The 20,811-nt window shown below is 46.2% G+C and overlaps 1 protein-coding gene across 1 annotated transcript in view; it reads left to right on the top strand.

The window, feature by feature from the left end:
- The window catches only part of Hlcs (holocarboxylase synthetase), a 213,156-nt gene extending 192,345 nt beyond the window's left edge, over positions 1–20,811 (top strand). The window contains exons 7-11 of the mRNA XM_008853031.3: positions 3,719–3,786; positions 4,616–4,776; positions 11,434–11,548; positions 14,253–14,466; positions 17,558–20,811. Of these exons, the coding sequence (XP_008851253.2) occupies positions 3,719–3,786; positions 4,616–4,776; positions 11,434–11,548; positions 14,253–14,466; positions 17,558–17,729 (730 nt within the window). The 3' untranslated portion in view covers positions 17,730–20,811. The remainder of the gene's footprint in view (positions 1–3,718; positions 3,787–4,615; positions 4,777–11,433; positions 11,549–14,252; positions 14,467–17,557) is intronic.

Here is a 20,811-nt window from a genome sequence, read left to right as displayed (position 1 = left end):
TGGGAGGCAGAGGCAGGTGGATCTCTGTGAGTTCAAGGCCAGCCTGGTCTACATAGTGAGTTCCAGGCCGGGGAGACCCCGTTTCAAAAAGACGAAAAAAAATTTTTCTTTAAAAAAAGGAAAGACAAATAGCATCCTACTGTAGCCACCCATTAACAGTTTACCTTCCTTCCCGGTTCTATGAATTTTGCACAGGTTGAATAAATACATGTTGTGCGCGCACGGTGGGGTCGCGCGCTGCTGTGCGGGTCTCTGGCTCTCGGAGGCTGGAAGTGCAGGCGGAGCTCTGCAGATCGGCTGGCCCTAGCCCGGCGCTGGCGAGCTCTGCGCCAGCTGCGGGATGCTCCCTCTGTGCACGCGGTCCGCGTCGGGCAGGGGAGGTGCAAGAACAGCGAACGCAGGATCTTTGTGAGTGAATGTTGACGGAAGGACAGCCCCCTCCGGGAAGACTGAATCACAGGCTGGTCCCAGGCGCAGTGACAGCTCCAGACAAGTTCAGTGATACAGCTTCGCTTTATTGGGGTGAAACCAGAAGATTTATAGTGTGGAGGCAGTAGCAAAAGCCTCAGTTGATAGGTGCTCCTAGGATGCCCCATTTACATGTGGCGGTGGGCTTCTATCAGACTGTCAGACAATGCCTGATTATTATATAGGAAAACCTGGTAGTTTTTATGCCAGGGGTCATGTATCTGTGGCGGCCACTTCAAAAGTGAGTCAGGAAGAGAGTAGGAGGTGCCCTGCTGGAAAGGGGAGTCTCTGCATAAAAACGCTGAGCCCCTTAGGTTATCCGGACATGGAGAGACTGCAACCCAAACAGCAGGGGTCCCCAACAGGGAGACCCCGTTTCAAAAAGACCAAAAAAATTTTTTCTTTAAAAAAAGGAAAGACAAATAGCATCCTACTGTAGCCACCCATTAACAGTTTACCTTCCTTCCCTGTTCTATGAATTTTGCACAGGTTGAATAAATGCATCTGTTGCTTTTGAATCTTGCTGTTCATTTAGCGCTCTGTGGCCAACGTGCCCCTCTGTGTTTCTGTGTAACCTTCACAGCTGTCCCCTTAACGGCTGCCATTATTCCTTCAGTGTCTTGTACTGTAACTCTGCTAGCTGTTTCACTAATGAAATTAGATCATTTCCAAATTTCTACTTGTCTAATGGTGGGAATGTGGGCTGTTAGATCTCCAAAGCAGATGGACTGCATCTCAATTTAAATTTTTACTTATTCGCAGTTTTCACTAGTTCTTTCTGGTCTATCTTCTAAATTAATGTGATTATTGAAACTTCATCTCAACAACCATGTAAATAAAAGTCAGGACACTCTTGGCAGAGCTCCCCTGGGTACCATTATGGCCTCTGTAACCCATGTGGTCACGGTGGGGTCGGGAATTTAATTGCAAAGTGACCCTTTCTAGGGTTCTGGAAGTTTCAGACCCAACACAGGCGGCACAGTGCTTGGGTGTCCCTTTGATACAGCAGCGCATGCACACAGGCGGCACAGTGCTTGGGTGTCCCTTTGATACAGCAGCGCATGCACACAGCCCAACGCTTTTTATTCTACAACCTTTGCCAACCGTAAAAGCAGATCGAGGCCTCTAGGTAAACATTATAGAGCACACTCCCCCACCCTGTGCTTTTTCCTTTTGCAAGGGTATCAGCGAAGGGTAGAGATACATTATGGTTTCTTTTTCTCTGCTTAAAGCAGACTGCAGCTTCGAGTTCAGAAACAAAAAATAGACGCAGTCCATAAATGCTTCCTTGTTGGCCATGAGCCCTGCATTTTGGTCCCCGAGCTATCTCAGATAGCTCAAATAAATCTGGTGGCCTCCAGTTGTCTCAAACAGGCATTAGTTCCTTCCCTCGTCTCACTCACAGCATTTCTTCTTGGCCTCAGCAGCAGGCTTACTCCACTCATTAATGTGCCCTATTAACTGCTGCCAAACCTCTAGCAGTTTAGTGCGTATGTTCCCTTAATCATTTCTCTTTGTTCTAGAAGCCTGTGTTTGGTTTCTGAACCGCCTGTCTTCCTGCAACCTCCCCCCTCCTTCCCTCCCCCCTCCCTCCCTCTCCCCCCTTCCCTCCCCCTCTTTCCCTTCCCCCCTTCCATAGTCACCATCCCCAGCTTGCAATATTTGACTGTCTACTGTCCACTGTTTATTTATTTAAAGAACATTGCAGATCTCCCATCATCCAAGGAGCCTCTGCAGTCTGCTCACAGTGTGCTAAATCTCCCCTTACACTACCACCACACACTCTCTCCTCATTTACCCTGGAAGCCCTGGGCCTCAGGACCCTGGGTGAAGGCTGCTGGAAAGAAAGCAGAAGTTCTTAGAAGACAATATTAACTCTTGTTATGGGACAAAGAATCCTCAGGATTTTCTGCTCATCCAGCACAAGCCAAGGACATTTCATTCTTGGAGCCCCAGTGTATAGACACACTTCATATCAATGTGTTATTCATGGTGTCCAAGAGAAATGTTTGTGGGGCTGTAGTTCATGTGAGATGAAAGTGGGCCTGGCACAAGGTCAGATTTCTCTAGACTGATTATTGGAAATTCTGTGTTAATACAGAATTCCAGCTCCACTCTACCCTGCCCAGCCACTCCCCTCCTTCAGATAGATGATGATAGGTGAATATATGGATGAGTGAGTGGGCAGATGGATGGATGGATGGGAGATAGATAGATAGATAGATAGATAGATAGATAGATGATAGATGGATGATGGATGGATGGATGGATAGATAGGTAGGTAGGTAGATGGGTAGATGGATAGATGGATAGATGATAGATAGATGGCTGGATGATAGATGATAGAGTGAATTGAAAGAACTATCCCACCGCACTGACAGATGGGAAAGCCTTTCTTTTGCTATTTTAATGTCTTCTACTCCGAATTGTATTTGCTCAGTGCCAGGTGGGAGAGTAGCGGAAACTGTCTTAACATGGAACTAAAATGCGGAGAATGTAACTTGGAGTAAATGCTCAGAATGAGGGATTTTGTTGGGTATATGTGTATGTGTTTTTCCTTAAAAAAAAAAAAAAAAACCTGATGCTGACCTGCCAGGTAGAGAGGTGTCGTAAGTAGATTACTGCTACCTAACTCCCAAAGAGAGGTTTATCTTCTTTTATGTGAAACCATTTTAAGAGCTGAACTGAGGCCAAAAGGATCTGGGGTTTTCAGGAATTCTCAGAAGGTGTCGCTTTATTTACTACAGTTAAAACATAATTAGTTCTCAAGGGACGGGGGATCTTTTAACCAACTTTATTACCAACTCGGTTTCTGAATAATCAGAAACGTCTGATGTGATTGTGTTGTAGCATTCGAACAGAAACCTGCCGCAAGTAGAAACACGCCATAAGTAGAAACAAATGTCAGGAGCTGCCAGTTGTCACTTAGGAAGGTAGAAAAACAGGGGAGGCGGAAGAACGAACTCGATAAAATAGTTCAAAGACCTGTAAGCTCATGAGCCTTAAAGGGAGAGCAGCTCAGGCAGGTTCTCTCCCTGGCCTTCAGTGGTGTTTTCTCCCTCAGGTCCCCATCAGATGCTACGCAACAGAGCAGTGCCCTTCCTGCTCTACAGCTGTGCAGACCGTTGAACCTGGAATTGGCCTTCTTTGGCCACCGTGCACATGCACACACTCGCCCCTTTTCTGGCCGAGCTGCTGACCCTCCTCTACATGCCCGTTCTAGCTGACTGGTTTTTCCCACCATTTACAGGTTGATGTTTGAGATGCCCCAGGAAATGGGTTTAATCGCCATCGCAATCCGGCAGACCCAGGGCAAAGGTCAGTCATCTTCTGTTATCATTGCTGTTATTTTTCTTTCTGAAAACCCGTGAGTCTCCTGGCTTGAGAGCCTATTGATTGTGTGTGTTGAACCCAGAAATTACTTAAGTTAGATTTTTTTCCATTCTAACAGCCCCCTGAAATGGTGCAGGAGAGAAGGAGATCGCCAAGGCCAGCTTCAGCCTTAGAACACAGGCAGTCCGCAGACAGTTTATCCCTCCCTGTTTGAATGTGATGGCTGTCACACCTGGTAATCTGTGTTCCCCAGTACCTCCCAGGCTTTGCAGATTGTGACAGAAATCAAGTTCTAGGAATTATTTTCCTGAAGGTTCTCAGTAAACAGCTGTCTGAGCCTGCAGTAAGTGTCACATGCGGGGGGCGCTTGCTCACCAGCCCCCACCCAGCAGACACTGGAATTTATGGTAGGGGGCACTGGATCAGTGCCTCTCCACAGGGAGGTGCCAATTGGGGTGCATGCATGTGCACATGAATGTGGAGGCCCCAATCAATCATTCTCTGTTTTATTTATTAAGGCAGGGTCTCTCACTGAACCTGGAGCTTGCTAATTCCAGCTAGTTTGACTAGCCAGTTTACCCCAGGGATCCACTGCCCCTGTATCACCAGTGCTGGGATTACAGGCAACTGCCACACCTGCTTATGTGGGTTTGGGGGATCTGAACTTGGTCCTCATGCTTGTGCGGCAAGTGCTTTTATCCACCGAGCCATCGCCCCATCTCCATGCCTGGCTTTTTACGTGTGTCTTTGTGACATGGGTGTCTGGGAGTGTTCCTGTGATAAAGAAGTGGTTTCTCACTGACCTTTGTTCCAGGGCGAGGTCCGAATGCCTGGCTGAGCCCCGTGGGATGTGCTCTTTCCACTGTGCTGGTCTCCATCCCCCTGAGGTCACAGCTGGGACAGAGGATTCCATTTGTCCAGCATCTGATGTCTCTGGCTGTCGTGGAGGCAGTTCGGTCCATCCCTGAGTATGAGGTACGTATAGTTCAGTTTTTCTTCATCTTCCTATGGAGCACACAGACCTCAACTTGCTCCGTTTGTAGCATGTGTTGGTGTAATTGATGGCATCAAAGTGTTTGAGGTGCCATTTAAAGTGTACCGCTCGGGCTGCAGTTTCTCCACACAACTCCCTTTCCATGTTCTTTGTCAGATTTTTTAAGTGTATTGCCTGCATGTTTGTGAGTGCATCTGTGTTGTGCAATGCCGCGGAGATCAAAGAGGGCTTCGGAGTCCCCTGGAACTGGAGTTAAGGACGGTTCGTAGCCACCATGTGGGTGCTGGGAATTGGGTGTCTGGGAGTGTTCCTGTGATAAAGAAGTGGTTTCTCACTGACCTTTGTTCCAGGGCGAGGTCCGAATGCCTGGCTGAGCCCCGTGGGATGTGCTCTTTCCACTGTGCTGGTCTCCATCCCCCTGAGGTCACAGCTGGGACAGAGGATTCCATTTGTCCAGCATCTGATGTCTCTGGCTGTCGTGGAGGCAGTTCGGTCCATCCCTGAGTATGAGGTACGTATAGTTCAGTTTTTCTTCATCTTCCTATGGAGCACACAGACCTCAACTTGCTCCGTTTGTAGCATGTGTTGGTGTAATTGATGGCATCAAAGTGTTTGAGGTGCCATTTAAAGTGTACCGCTCGGGCTGCAGTTTCTCCACACAACTCCCTTTCCATGTTCTTTGTCAGATTTTTTAAGTGTATTGCCTGCATGTTTGTGAGTGCATCTGTGTTGTGCAATGCCGCGGAGATCAAAGAGGGCTTCGGAGTCCCCTGGAACTGGAGTTAAGGACGGTTCGTAGCCACCATGTGGGTGCTGGGAATTGAACCTGGGTCCTCTGCAAGAGCAGTCAGTGCTCTTAACCACTGAGCATCTATCTCTCCAACCCCTCTTTGTCAGATTTTTATTTTTTTTTTTTATGTGTAAGTGTTTTGCCTGCCATGTATGTAAGTGCACCCACACGTGCAGTGTCTACAAAGGCCAGAAGAGGGTGTTGGGTTTCCTAGAACTGGAGTTGTTAGACGGTTGTTAGCCACCATGTGGGTGCTGGGAATTGAACCCAGGTCCTCTGTAAGAGCAGCCAGTGTTCTTAACTGCTGAGCCATCTCTCCAGCCCGTTTGTCAGATTTCTTAAAACCTAATAAGAACAAGCTTTTCCTTTGTTTCAAAGTCTGTATGCAACTTTGGGGCTGGAGGGAAGCTGCCTGCATTTTCAGTAAAAGGAGCTAGTCTAGTGGCCTAAAGAACCTTTAAATTTCCACCTCCACTCAGCAGAGCTGCCCCGTGTGTGGCTGATGGAGTTCAAGGGCAGGAGTTCGTGTGGTGCTGCTTTCCCCACAGCGAGGACAGATGTACCTGCATCCTTACCACTGCCACACACTTTAGAATCAGCTACTGAAAAGACAATAAGAAAATGATGACTCGGTGACAGGAACCTTCTCTTCTACACCTGGCCCTGCTTCCATACACCCCTGAAATGTTCCTGCAGGAGTTTCACGTGGCCGTGGGAGGTGCACCTGCCTCCCTCCTCCTTCGGCTCTTGCATCAGGCTTTCAAAGGGAAGAAGAAAAGGCTACTGATTCCCGAAGTGAGATGTGTAAAGCACTGTTAGAGAAGTCTGAAAGCCTTGTTATTGGCAGCCCTCTGCAGCCCCCATGTCCCCTCCCAGGTGGCCAGTTCCTGAGATGCTGGAAATTCTGAGGCCCATCTTCTCCTTACACAGATCGCTGACCGGCACAGTTACCCCACGTCTTGGCTCTGAGCCCGTCAGAGTGTCACAGACCTTCAAGGCACCTGAGCCATGTACCTGATCTCATCGAAAGCATTGAGAATGGAGAGCTCTGTCATGGGACCAGGCACATTTGACCCTAGCAGTTAACCTCAGTACAAGTCCAACTCTGAGCCTGGAACAGGAAGTGAGGCTGCTTACCTTTGTCACGGCTTTGGTTTTGACCTTGTTGCCTTACTAGTTAACTTAGTGTGCTTTCTCTGGGCCCCTGCGGTGTGCAGAAGCTGTGCCAGGGCCTGGGGGTCGTAGGCTGTTAGGGAGGCGGGAAGCCCCATGGTGCACCTGAAGCAGCCGTCTCTAACATTCTTACCCTGTTTCCACAAGTGTCAGTCTCAGCCTCACCTGTGTGGTGTGATTTTCATCTTCAGTGGAGTTATTTTATTGCCTTCTTTATTTTACACGTATGTAATGTATTTTGATCATATCTACCTATCTCTACTTCCACTTCCCCAGGACACCCCCCCAGCACATCCCCCTCTCTACTTCATGTCCTCTTATTTTACTTTTTATAACCCATTGGGTCCCGTGTGCTGCCCATATTTGTACTGTATGGGTGTGGGGCCAGCCCCTGGAGCCCGGTCAACCTACTAGTGGTCACACCACCCATGAAAACCCACACTCCCTCCCCTAGAAGCCATCAGCTGCCAATAGCTCCTCAGCCAAAAGTGGGTCTTCCTGAGCTCATTCCCCATCTGTACTAGAATTTTGAGTGGTTTGATCGTGTACAGGTTTCCACAGCTGCTGTGAGGTCATGAGTGCAATGGCCATGTCATAGTCATAACAACATTTTGCAGAATTCCTTCCCATCCTCCTGCCCTTACAGCCTTTCTGCGCCCTCTTCCTTGATGTTTTCTGAGCCTTGGGGAGGAGAAATTTCTATAGATGTCCCATTTAGGGTTAAACACTCATAGCAACTTGTTTTTGGTACTTTGACCATTGTGAGTCTCTGCATTAACCTCTGCACACTGCAGAAAGAAGTGTCTCTGACCAAGGTTGAGAGCAACACAGATCTTGGGTATAGACATAAATATTTAGATTACAGTTTGACAACATGACCTCTTGGCAAAACACTAGTAGTATGTTACCCTCTAGGGCCTATGACCTCTCTAGCCATGGGCTTTTGACCAGGTTTACAGTATCAGGCATGAATTCCTTCCTGTGAAGCAGACCTCAAATCCAATCAGAAAGTGGTTGGCTACCCCCAGAACAGTCATGCCACCATTCCGCCAGTTAGTGCATCTTGCCTGACCACTGACATCTTTTCTCCCCCAGCGGCCTGCATAGTACTTTCTGATGCTAAGAAAGCTAGCCAGCTAGAAGGAAGTTTCCCCATCAGTTCAAGATTGACTTCTCTGTCCTGTAATCAAAGTGTGTGGTGTCAACAACAGGGTCTTACCATCTACTTATGGTGGGCAGCCAAGGGCAATGGCAGAAGCATGTGCTGTTTTTAGGGGCCTTCTCAACAACTCAAAGGGTGGTACACTGTGCCTGGCACTGAGGATTTGGGGTATAAAATAGATCCTATGTGTCTTTTTCATACTTCTTCACTTTGAAGCCCTCCCCCACTTGCCCTCATCTCCCAATTGCCCCATCTCCCTCCCTTTTTAAACCTTTCCCCCACAGTTTACCCCCTCATTTTTTTCCTTTTTTCTGTGCTAGGCCCCCTCCCTCAAGAACCCCACCCCAAGGCCTCTTTCTAATTTCCTGGCTTCCACAGGTGCTCCAAGTTCAACACAAAGCACTCCTTGAGTATAATTACTTTTGATGCACCCAGTGGCCTATATAGAGTGGCTGCTGGATGGCTGGATTAGCCTCCCTGCCTTTATGGTCTTCACTGGGGTGCTAGCTCGTCTCTAGTTGGATGTAACTGTCAGCACACAGGTCAGGACCATTCTCCTCACACTCAGTCAGTGTCACTGGCGTGCTGGCTTCCTCCCAGATCCTGGACTGCCTACTCCTGCTCCACTGTTGTCTCTGTCCCTGCCCTCCCCACTGGACTCCCTCACCCCTCTCTCACACAGCCCCCTATTCTTATTCTTTTCTCCGCATCTTAAAGTTCTGTTCCTCCTTTGAGGTCCAGCTCAAGTGCCCTTCCCTGAATCTTCCAGCAGCCCCCCCCCCCCGCCAGGACTTTACAGCATTTCTCTTAGGGCACAAGCGTCATGTTTCTTTGAGATAGAGTCATGTGTACCCCCTTCCCTTACCCACGATTTCCCAGTTGTGCGAAGGCAGGATTCGTTTCACTTGGGTCGGTGCAGTATCAGCTGTAATGCTTGTATACATAAGGGAGTTCCAGTAGGTGTTGGACTAATGATCAAGGATGGAGACATAGCTCAGTTGGTAGAGTACTTGCCTATAATGCACAAAGGCCTGGGTTCCATCCCCAACACCACTGTATAAACTTAGTGTGGTAGCATGTGCTTGTAAACTCAGCATTTGGGAAGTGGAGACAGGAGGATCAGAAATCAAGCCCATCCTCAGCTACATACAGAATTTGAGAATTTGAGAGCAACGTGAAACCCCTGACTCAAAATCAATCAGTCAACCATCAAAGACAGGGAAAAGCAGTTCATAGCCTACCTTTTCATCTTTAGATAGATTCTCGTATTTGCCTGAAGGAGAACCCAGGATTCCATAAGCTGTTTTGTTTCTAAACAAGATCTGGAAACCTAAAGTCGGTCGGAGCCGGAGCACAGAGCCAGCTCAGAAGACAGCTACGGCCGTGTGTGGAGGAGCTGGGTCTGAGCTCTGGAACACGTGGCAGGATGGGGACTTGCGCTTGGTGCCGTCATCATCATGGGGAGCACAGGTGGGAGGAGGATGACAGCAAAGGGGAAAGAAGTGGCTTGGGGAGAGCGGCAGAGACCAGCATCTCCAGCTCACAGGTTTTGCAGACAAGTCTGCCGGCCTTACTGCTGTGGACTTTTAGGGTCCTGACATCCTGTGTGCAAAGAGGGGAGCAGCATCCTGGCCTCTCTCACTGAGCACCAGCAGCACTCATCCAGGCAGTTGCCTATGTCTCCTGTGATTGATGGATGCCCACCATTGAGGACCCCAGTTCTAGTCAGAAAAGAATGAAGGGTCCTTGTAAGCACCCCAAATCCCATTGACTGTTTTCTGCTGCTCTTTTCTCTTCTGCTGCTTTTCTCTCAGCCTGGACTAGTGTGCTAGGGTGGTGGTGGCACTCCTAAAGGGCAGAGGCCATCAGAAGACCTGGTAGAAAGAGAGGAGGGAATTTCACAGAAGTAGCAGGTTATACAGTATCAAGCACCCAGGCTTGGTGTTACAAAGTCCTGGGCTCAAATCCCAGTACGCCTCTGCCAAGGGGTGTAAGCTTGGGAGCCATATAGCCTCTTCCTCTAAATGGGGATGAGATGCATACCAACATGGGGATTTGGTATACAGGGCATACAGACTGGTGCTGGGAAGGACTCTGTGCTGTCTGTCACCCACAGTACAGGAAAACCAGCCCCATTGACTTGGAGGCCAGTGGCTTACTGGTCTCTTGGCTTTCTTTTACTGAGTATTTCTCCTCAAGACTCACATCTCCATAAAGGCTTCCTTTACTCACCCATCTCCCAGCCTGACTCTCAGACCCAGGACTAAGAGGTCTAACCCGGGCTTCTTGGTCTAGTCTAGTCTGTGTTTCCAGGAGCAGGTAGAGGTCTGGGAGGCCTCGTCAAGGCAGTGCCCACCTTGTCTGTTCTGCTGTGCCAGGGCACTGGCAGATCCCTGCAGTCCACGTTGTTTAGGATGGAGGGGGCACAGCCACAGGTCAAGTCCATTTCCTTTACCCAGGATGACTGTGGACGGTTCTTTAGCTTTCTCTAAGAGCTAGATGAAACAGCTCTTCTGCTCCTTTATAGCATTCTGCTTGAGACTTTCCATCTGCCTTTGTGACTCTGCTCAATTCAGGGCCATCCTTGTCATACAGGGCTCCTTAATGGAGAAGAACCCGAGGGCAGTATTCTCTGATGGGCCCACACCTCGCACTTGAGAGGTGCTCTCTGGTGGTCTTAGTGATACTAAGCTATAACGTCTAAATTCACAAGACAGCCGTCTTCAGAAAGTGGGTTTTTTGGTTCCTTTTGTTGTTTTGTTTGGAGGGTTTTTGTTCATTTACAATACTAGGATCGAACCCAAGTCCTCATATATGCTCAGCAAGTGCTCTACCACTAAGCCAATATCCCTAGCCCTCCTTTACTTTTTCCCCTTTTTTCTTTATTATTTTTATTTTATGTGTATGAGTGTATTGCCTGCATGTATGTGAATGCACCTGTGTCGTGCAATGCCACAGAGGTCAGAAGAAGGTTTTGGATTCCCCTGGAACTGGAGTTTTGGATGGCTAGTAGCCGCCATGTGGGTGTTGGGAATCGAACCTGGGTCCTCTGCAAGAGCAGTCAGTGCTCTTAACTGCTGAGCCCTCTCTCTAGGCCCCCTCCTATTTTCATTTTAAGACAGGGTCCCACTGAGTTGCCAGGTAGGATGTGAATTCACTCTGTAGCCCAGGCAAGCTTTGAACTTGGGATCCTCCTGCCTCAGCCTCCCAACATAGCTATGCTGGGGCTGGCCAGAAAGCGTTTCTAGTAATGAGAAGCTGGTGGGGTAGGAGAGAGTGCTGGGTTGATGCTAATTTTGTTCTGTCAGTCTTTCACCTTCTGGTCCCAACAGGTACTTTAATACTGCACTACTACCTGCCCTCGAATAGTGATCAATTGTCTGAAAGAGAAGGGCCAAGCCCCCATTCCATTAGCTTCTAGAATATACTGTTCATCCTCTAGTTAGACGAATGACTCCTGTTCCTTTGTGTCATGTGGTTGGTTGCTTAATTAACAGGCACATTTTCCTTTAGGATATCAACTTACGAGTGAAATGGCCCAATGATATTTATTATGGTGACCTCATGAAGATTGGTGGAGTTCTGGTTAATTCAACACTTATGGGAGAAACATTTTATATCCTTATTGGTGAGTTTTTAAAGTCTTCCCTCTGCCCCAGCATTTTTTCAGATTGATTAAAAAACGTTTAAATGGCTTATGTGTATATGCATGCCTACATCTGGAAGAGCAGATATTATAACTATTTTTAGTCTTATAGTTGTAGAGTGTGATAGATACAGAAAGGACCAGATTAGTTGAATTAGGGATTTAGCAGTTCCTGCCTGGGACTAAATTGGTGTAATACCTAACAGGTGTCTTCTTTCTGAGTATCTGCTTCTCGTGGAACTTGAAATGCTAAAAAACAAATATTTTACCATTTTATAATAAGAAAGCTAGTGTTTGCCATAGTTTTAATTGTCACCTTGACACAGGGTAGAATACCTGGGAAGAAAGTCTCACTGAGGGATCCTGTAGGTCAGGTGGGCCTGTGGATGTGACTGTGGGGAATTGTCTTGATTACGTTCATTGATGCAGGAAGACCCAGCCCACCATGGGCAGCACTGTTCCTGGGCTTGGAGTCCTGGACTATGTAAGAGTGGAGAGTACACTAAGCATCAGAAACCTGCATCCAGGTATTCCTCTCTGTGGATGGGATGTGACGAGCTGCTTCCATTCCTGGTTCTTTGCATGCTGGGAAATGATAGTCTATAACCTGGAAATTCGAGCCAAAATAAATGCCTTCTCTCCGAACTTGCTTTCTGTCAGGGTATGTGTCATAGCAAGAGAAACAAAACTAGGAACTTTCACAGCTCTGAAAAAGTTGCCTTCTTTTTTAACCTTCCCAAAAAAGCTTCAACTCAGTGCGTCCAGTCAGGAAAGGAAAGGGTTGGGGGCAGGCGGTTTTAGAGGTTCTTAGTTCCCTGACCATCCAATCTCCAGCCTCCCCTAATGCCCAGTAGAGTCAAGTTGTCACTCAGAAATCAGAAACAGATAGAAATATGTGAAATACCAACCAAAGAGTGCAAGGCTCATGTTTTCAGCTGGCTACCAACGGGCAGCATTATTACAGGCAAGTTACTCCATCCTTTCACAGCCTCACACCTGATATTAAGTCAGTGATTGGACTAGATACAGGTTCCAAGTATCCTCCTCAGGTACTGAGGCCAGTGGATTGCTTCAGGAAGCTGAGGGATTGTGTCCATGTGGGAATCCACAGCTTTTATTAAATTCTCAAGGCCTTTGGAGGCTAGAAGTCTCCAACAGGGAAGATTTCAGAGTTATCAGCAGGACTACTCCTTGGTTTTTGGAAGGACATGGAGGAACAAGTTGATAGCAATTCATGTTATTATTCTCCCTCAGACTTTTAATTTTAGGACTTTTAATCTTGTGACTGCAAGGAGAATTTGCAGTATGATATAGCATTTGATTTTGTGCTTTTTTTTTTTTTTTTTTTTTTTTTTTTTTTTTTTTTTTTTTTTGGTGGAGGGGAATCTCTAGTCCAGACTGGCCTGGAACTTCCTATGTATCCAAAGACAATCTTAAACTTCTGATCCCCCTTGTCTACCCCCAAGGGCTGGGGTTACAGGCATGTGCCACTGCAGGTTCTGCAGCACTGGGGACCAAACCCTGGGCTTTCTGCATTCCAGGCCAGCGCTCTACCAACTGAGCTGCTTCCCAGGCCCCACTGCTTTGCTTTCAACTGCAGATTCTGCCTCTGTTGCTGTAATTCCTTGTTTTTCCATGTGTAACAATCTTGCTTTATACTTTAATAATCAGTATAATTTTTTAGACCCAGAGGTCAATCCAGCCCTTCTCTTTGCCCTGAACTTACCAGGCTACTAAGTTACAACAAATGTGTTACATTGAGCAGATTTTTTTCCTACAGTAAGTATAACCAGGAAGGCCCTTTCTCTCTTACCAGAGACCTTTGGTGTTGACTCGGGGCCCTGCTGCTCACTAAGATCTGGCTTCTCTGAAGATGCCAACCTCTCCCCGAGAGGCGTGATGTTAAGTAACAGGCCAGATGAGCCCTTGGTAACTCCTGTCTTGCAACATTGGTTTAGAAACCTGAAGAACTAAAAAAGAGCCCCTGAGCTTAGGCTAGCTCCTTCTTGGTAGTGTGACCTCAGCCCCAGCAGCTTCCAGAGATAGAGTATTAAAAGATGTGTTCTAGGGATGGGCCAGGACCAAGGTTTGAAATCTCTGAGCTTGATCCCTAGAGTTCTGAATAAACATCCAGCCCTGGGTAGGTGCTCTGTCATTAAACTAGGAAAAGGAATGAGATTGCATTTAGTATTTAATATATAACTCTTGGCCAGACGAACACAAAAAGTCATTGTTATTTTGGGAACATTATGAAGCTCTGTTCCAGGAATCGCTGTTTGATTCTATGAGTTGTGAATTTTTTTAAGACAGGATCTTGCTATATAGCCCAGGATGGTTGCCCCAGCTTCCTGAGTGCTGGGATTGCAGGTAAGGGCCACCACACCAGCTTTCCGGTTTCTTTGTAAGGTTGAGATGGTCCTCCCTTGAACAGAATAGTAAAGGAAGTCACTCTGTAAGTGGCCAGGGGCAGCAAATTTGGAACAAGGACAGGGACGCAAGAAGAGAAAACCGAAACCGCAGGGCTGAGCTGAAGCTCAGTGATCAACCACTTACCTAGCAAGGCCTGGGGCTCCATCCCCAGCACCACAAAGCCAGCAGTAGCAAAATCCTACAGGAGGTGGGTAGGGATGTGTGGTAGCTTTGAGACATCAAGATGTTTGGGCTTTTTTCAATTGTTTCTGTCCAGGCTGTGGATTTAACGTGGCTAATAGTAACCCCACCATATGTATCAACGACCTCATCACTGAATACAATAAACAGCACAAAACAGGCCTGAAGCCCCTACGAGCCGATTTTCTCATAGCCAGGGCCGTGACTGTGCTGGAGAAACTGATCGACACATTTCAGGACCAAGGGCCCAATGGTGTTCTTCCGCTCTATTATAAATACTGGTTACACAGGTCAGTGTCTTCTTTCTTGTAAAATTCCTTTATAAATTTAGCAGTTCAGTGTCTTAAAATGAAGGGCTGAGTGTGGGTCTGAATAATAATTTTTTTAACCTCTGTGATGGAAAAACACAGTAAGCAGAAATTGACCAGATCAACATATCCAGGAGTGGGAGGGAGCTCTCCTGCCGCCTGGGAGGATGCCTTAGTAGGGACATGACACCAAGAACGTCTTAAATCAGTTTACTGTGATTTAACAATGAGGAAGTAATCAGATACATCCAAATGGTAGAACCTTCTAGAACAGTGGTTCTCAAGGTGAGATCCCCATGCAACAATTGCAGCCTCATGTGGGAGCTTGTTACAAATGCAAATTTGCACCCAGAAGTTATAAAATCAGATACTCTGGGACTGAGGCCAGCCCTGCACTGTAATGAAGGCTCCCAGGATTCTCCTGTAGCTAAATTCTGAGAACTGCTAAGCCTCTACCCTTCCAAAATATCAGTGTCTTCAAACCAGTACAAGAAGGTGGGAAGTGTTTGAGGCTGAATAGACTACAGAGGTGTGAGACTAAATGTGATGTTTGCTCACAGTTAGATTCCGGTGGAGGGAACCAGCCACAGGGGTATTAATGTGATACTGAGGGGTGTTTGAACTGGAACAAATTAAATATATATTGGACGACATGTAATACATCTAATATAATGAATGTTAGGTACCGTGTGTCTAGGATAAGTACTGTATGTTACTGTTAATAATTACAGTTGAATTTCTTTTCTATTCCAGGCTATTTTTTTTCTATTTGTGTGTGTTTTTGAGACAGAGACTCACTATGTAGCCCTGGCTGGCCTGGAACTTGCTATATAGACCAAGCTGGCCTCCCAAATACTGGGATAACAGGTGTATGCCACCACGCCCTACTCAATTTTTGAGAATTCATGAGTACTGTATTTACATCATCCCACTCCTCCTCTTCTCTTCCAACTCTTCCGATGTCCCTCCATCCCTGCTCTCTAGAATTCATGACCTCTTCTTTTATAATGATTATTGTTACATATACATACATACACACATACATGCAACTACTGAATCCATTTAGTGTTGCTCCTATGTGCATATGTTTGGGATTGGAAGGGTTGAATTTCTTGCAGGTGATAGGTGTGCTGGTGGTCTTGTCAGGAGGAGCGTGCTAAAGTGTGGGTGCTTACAGTGTGGGTGCTAAAGTGTGGGTGCTTACAGTGTGGGTGCTAAAGTGTGGGTGCTTACAGTGTGGTGCTTCAAACTTAATTTTTTTAAAGTTTGTTTTCATTGAATTTTTTGTGTATTTCATACAGAACATCTTAAACAATCTTAATCATCTTTATACCCCTGGTCCTCACTGGCACCTCCCATAGCCCCCCAACTGGAGCCCATATACTCTTGTCATTCCTTTTAAGGCCCACTGTGTCTTTAGTATCCCCAGCCATTCATTCCCCAGTGCAAGTCCATCCACTGAGGTCTAGTCAGCCTATCTAGAGTCCCTTCTTTTAGGAAGATCAGCTCTTCTTCACCTAGCAGTAATCAGTTGCCAATATTTCCAGATAAGATTGGGGTCTGATGTTCATTTTCCCAGTTCTATGCTGGGTTTTTGCTGCCTGGGTTTGTATGGGATTTGTGTATGCTGACACCATTGCCATAGAATCACATGAGCAGGGTCTCAGGAGCTGGTAGGACTGTATCCATATGGTCCTGCACCTCCTCCCGGGCTCTTACAATCTTTCCGCTCCCTGTTCCTCATGGTCCCTGGGCCTTGGGTGGGTGAAGTTCAGTAAAGGGGTCCTGTCCAAGGACCGTCATTCAGCAGACTCTTGATGTCTACACTTTGGCCATTTGTGACCTTTTGTTCCTGGCCCTCTGCTGCATGAGGAGCTTCATTACTGAGAACTGAGAGATTCATTAGTGTCCTATTCTTTCATTTTAAGTAATGCAGAAATTCAAAATGCATGTATGTCGAGAGAGACCGCAAACAGGGAAATGTTATTTGGTGTGACTGTAAGCGAAGGTAATGCAAGGGTTATTGTGCATCCTTTTGACTTTTCTAGAGGCTTGAAACATATTCAAAATAAAAACTTGGGTGTGTATGGAGGTTTAGATATGAAGAAGATATAGCTTAACAAGCAAATATTCAGAACAGGGAAGCATTCAGGGAAATATTCAAAGGAAGTAATGTGAGGCTGTGTTTTCAACTGGTACCCAATTCGATTTTATAAGATAAAACTCAGCCAAAGCCTCAAGACTTACACAGTGACTGTCTTCTTTCTTTTTCTTAAATTATATTTATTGTGTGTATGTGAGTTCTATGTGTGGGTACAAGTGCCATAGTGCACATGTAGTGATCAGGGGACAGTTTTATGGAGCTGTCTCTCTCCTTCCACCTTGATGTGGATTCCAGGGATCAAACTCAGGTCACCAGGTTTGTGTGACAAGTGCCTTTCCCTGCTGAGCCACCTCGCCAGCCCCCACACGGTGTTTTTCTTTTCTTTTTTCCTGTCTTTATTAGCATATATATATACTAATTGGGCAAAATAGCAGATTTTGTTAAGACATTTCATACATGTATGATGTACTTTGGTCACATTCACTGGCCCGTCACCCTCTCTTGTCCCCCATCCCATCTTCTTCCCTCTACTTTCCTGTCTCTTGCACAGTGTGTCTTAAGAGTGTTGGAGGTGAGACAGTGACTCAAATCATTAGCAATATGATCAGGATATGATTAGAGTGATGTAGTACACAGAAGCTCCAGTCTACCACTTGACTACTTTGGTAGGTATTAAGACAACTCATAGGGCCAGGAGTAGTGGCACACACCTTTAATACCAGCACTCAGGAGACAAAGGCGGGTGGATCTCTTTGAGTTCAAGGCCAACTTAGTCTACAGTATAGAGAGTTCCAGGACAGCCATGAGGGCATCAAAAGTCAGAGTTCTACTTAGGCTGTGTTAGTTGTAGCCATCCCCAGGCCTCTCTCCAGGACCCCAAGTCCCTGGTGTAATAAGCAGTCACTCAGCTACTCGGTTCCCACCTTCCATTCATCCTCGTGACCCAGTGTTGGTGTGCTTCATTTTCAGTGGTCAGCAAGTCCGCCTGGGCAGTGCCGAGGGACCACAAGTGTCTATCGTGGGCCTAGATGATTCCGGGTTCCTGCAGGTTCATCAGAAGGACTGTGAGGTTGTGACCGTACATCCAGATGGCAACTCCTTTGACATGCTGAGAAACCTCATCCTGCCCAAGCATCGGTAGCACGGGTACCCAGACAGCTTGGATCTGCCCTGGGGCCACAGCATGCTGCACAGGGAGCCTGCCACTGGGGTGCACCGGTACTTGGGCAAAGCTTGGCACTGGCTCTCACCTTTGCCCACCTAGGAGCTGGGAAACTAATGTAGAGTTGTAGGTGAATTTCTTTTCTCCAAGTCATTTGTTAACTCTTCAAGTTTTGTTTTCCTTTCTACTTTTATGAGTTTGGGTTTTTTAAAAAAAATACATGTGGTTTAATTGGGTGTTTGAAGTTGCTTCTGGTGAAGAATTGACAGGTGAGAGTTAGTTTAGGAGTTTAGTTCCATCTCACCTGGTGTGAAAGTACTCTTTTTCTACTCTGGACTTGGTTTGTGTTTACTGGGAAAATTTATTTTTGCTTGGAAATAGCAATTGGATAATTCAAATGTTTTCCCAGTAGTGAAGGCCTTTAGCCCTGTGCTATTAAAAAAAAATTTTTTTTAAGTGACCATAGCCTATGTTAGTGAATGGCGAGTTGGAGGTGCGTCATTGCTGTTTATGGGTAACCAGATTTCCCCACCAGAACACACAGTGCTATTTAACCATTGGGTTGGTTTTTTAAATTTTATTTTGGGGTATTTTGTTGTGGGTTGTTTTTTTATATTTTTTTTTGGGTTTTTTTTTGTTGGGTTTTTTTTTTTTTTTTTTTTTTTTTTTTTCACTCAAGGTAGATTTCCAGAAGTTACTCTCTGCTGTGATGGTGGCCCAGTAACAACATCTGAAAGGCTTCAGAGATACCTGAGGCTGGTGTGCTTGCAATGGCCTTGTAGGGAAATCAGTTTTTTACCTTGGCCTTACATTCTGAGCACTCCTTCCCAAGTTCAAGTTTGCCATGTGTTCTGAAGATGTGTCAAGTTGGAGACCTTTAAAGTATGATGGCACCTCACTGGGAGGCAGGGCAGGATGCTTGGCTCAGACAGCTGGAGAGGAAGGCTTGCTGCCTTTGCTACACACAAAGGAGGGTGATTTGGGGGCTTTAAGCCAATTCCAGGCTCTATGTGAGATGTGGAGTGTTCCTGTAAGACTGTGCCGTGCACACAGGACAGAGTGTGGCACTGATTTGTAACTCATAGTCTTCTGCCCCCATTTCCTGGTATTGCCAAGAAAAAAAAGTGATATTGACACTAAATGTCATCAGTTTGGAAGGAGAATACCTGTGTATACACAGGTGTGTGTGTGTGTGTGTGTGTGTGTGTGTGTGTGTGCGCGTGCGCACGTGTGTAGCTTTAAAAGAAGACTTTTAAAATCTGATGTGCTAAGTCTCAATGGAAGAACAAAGGAGAGGAAGCCTTTCTGGGTCTGCATTTCCAGATGTGTGCCATGCTTCCCGTGTACCTCCTAGTTCTCTGGGGCTTATGACTCGTGTCCATAACTGCTCAGCCTTAAGGAGCTGATTTCTGTCCACGCTTCCCTCTTCCTGCCTGCACAGCTGAAGTTAACGGAAAGGAAGTGATGACTCATTCAGCTTTGAAGAAAATCCCATCATTGTAAACGAGCACCATCTTTATCAAGGCCTGTGTAGTCAGGCCAATTCCAGAAACTTGCAGTTTTCGGTATAAAAGTCTGTCTACCTTTAGCCTCATAGACAACCCCATAGGATGGAAAAATAACATATTTAAGTACACCAACCTGATATGTGCTTTGGGGAATGTAACTTTAAAAGAGCTTCAAAAGTATTTTTTCAAATAAGGCTTCAATTTGAATTATTTTTCTCAAAAAATTTAGATATATATATATATATATAAATCTTTCCTAAATGCTCGGGTCTTCTTTCGGAATTGTGAGTTTAAATAAAAGTTCACACTACCCCAAAATTATAAAATAGACTCACCCTTGAGAGGGTGTCTACCAGGTGTCATCCAGGACACAACAATCCAGGCCAATGTCTCAGGCTCATTTCTCAGACTTTGTAATACAAGACTGGTCATCTCTCAGATCTGCCATCATTACTTTTTAAATTTCTTTGGGGGATTATTTAATAAAAAAAAATGCTAGGTTTTGTGTTAAGCCGAGGGTCTATTCTGGATAGTTCTACTTTGGAGAAAAATGTTATCATTTAATTTCCCTTCTGTAAATTAAAACTAATGAAGTGTGGTCATGTCAGAGCAGACGGGCATAGCGTTTGTACCCTATGCAGTCATACACTTGAGTGGTATTCTTATGCAAACATGACACCTTGTTGTCCTGAGGGAGATGAAATAGCCTTGAAGCAGATGCTACATTCTCCACTAACCTGGCTTTGCCTCCCATGAACCAAAGACTTCAACTTCCTTCATAGACATTAAAGGCATTCTTCCAGTGAGGTTGGGAAGTCTTGAGTACCTGCTACATTGCACTGTGCAGCTGGGGGTGTTTATGCACTCAGTGATCCGAGATCTCCAAACTTTAGTCTTAAGGGAAACTTTGCTTGTCGCTTCCTAACCCTAAGATGTGGCCACCAAACTCAGGATCTGCATGAACTTTAGAGCCCTAGGTTATTGCTAGTGTAGACTGTGCATTGAGCATCTACCATGTCCTGAAAGGCAAGGCATCCCACCTCTGGATTAAGTAGAAATGGCAAGAACTGGGTTTCTTGTGGCTCCACCATGCAGGAGTCCTGGCAGGGGGTGGGGGGTGGGGTGGAGATGGCAGTATGTGTGCCCTGTGGTCTCACTGTGCACACTGATGTGACCCAGACTAGGAGCGAGTGTCCTGGCTGAGGCTTGGGCACATGCACATGACCAGTGAGGGACCACAGAATCTGAGTAGATCCGGGTAGATCTCCTACCCATACACACAGTGTGGCACCCTGCCTGTCTCACCCAACACTTCCACAGTACAAGAGGAGGGTCTTGGGGGCTTCGCTTCCCTGACCTGCTGCAAACCGGGAATCTGAATCCCTGGTTCATTACTATGCATCTTTGAAATAAACAAAAATGTAAACCTTTGCTAATGTTTAGCTTTTCAAAGAATCCTCTCTGAAAAGAATTACTTTAAACCAATTGGTTTGTTTAAACCAATGCCTATAAAAAAGCAAGTCTACCAAAATAAACTTAAGATTTTCACTATG

The sequence above is a fragment of the Nannospalax galili genome, unplaced genomic scaffold (genome assembly GCF_000622305.1).
Source record: "Nannospalax galili isolate Female #2095 unplaced genomic scaffold, S.galili_v1.0 scaffold447, whole genome shotgun sequence".
In the NCBI taxonomy this organism is placed as follows: Eukaryota; Metazoa; Chordata; class Mammalia; order Rodentia; family Spalacidae; genus Nannospalax; species Nannospalax galili.
Note: the sequence above shows the minus strand (reverse complement) of the source record. Positions and strands in the feature narration are given on the sequence as shown.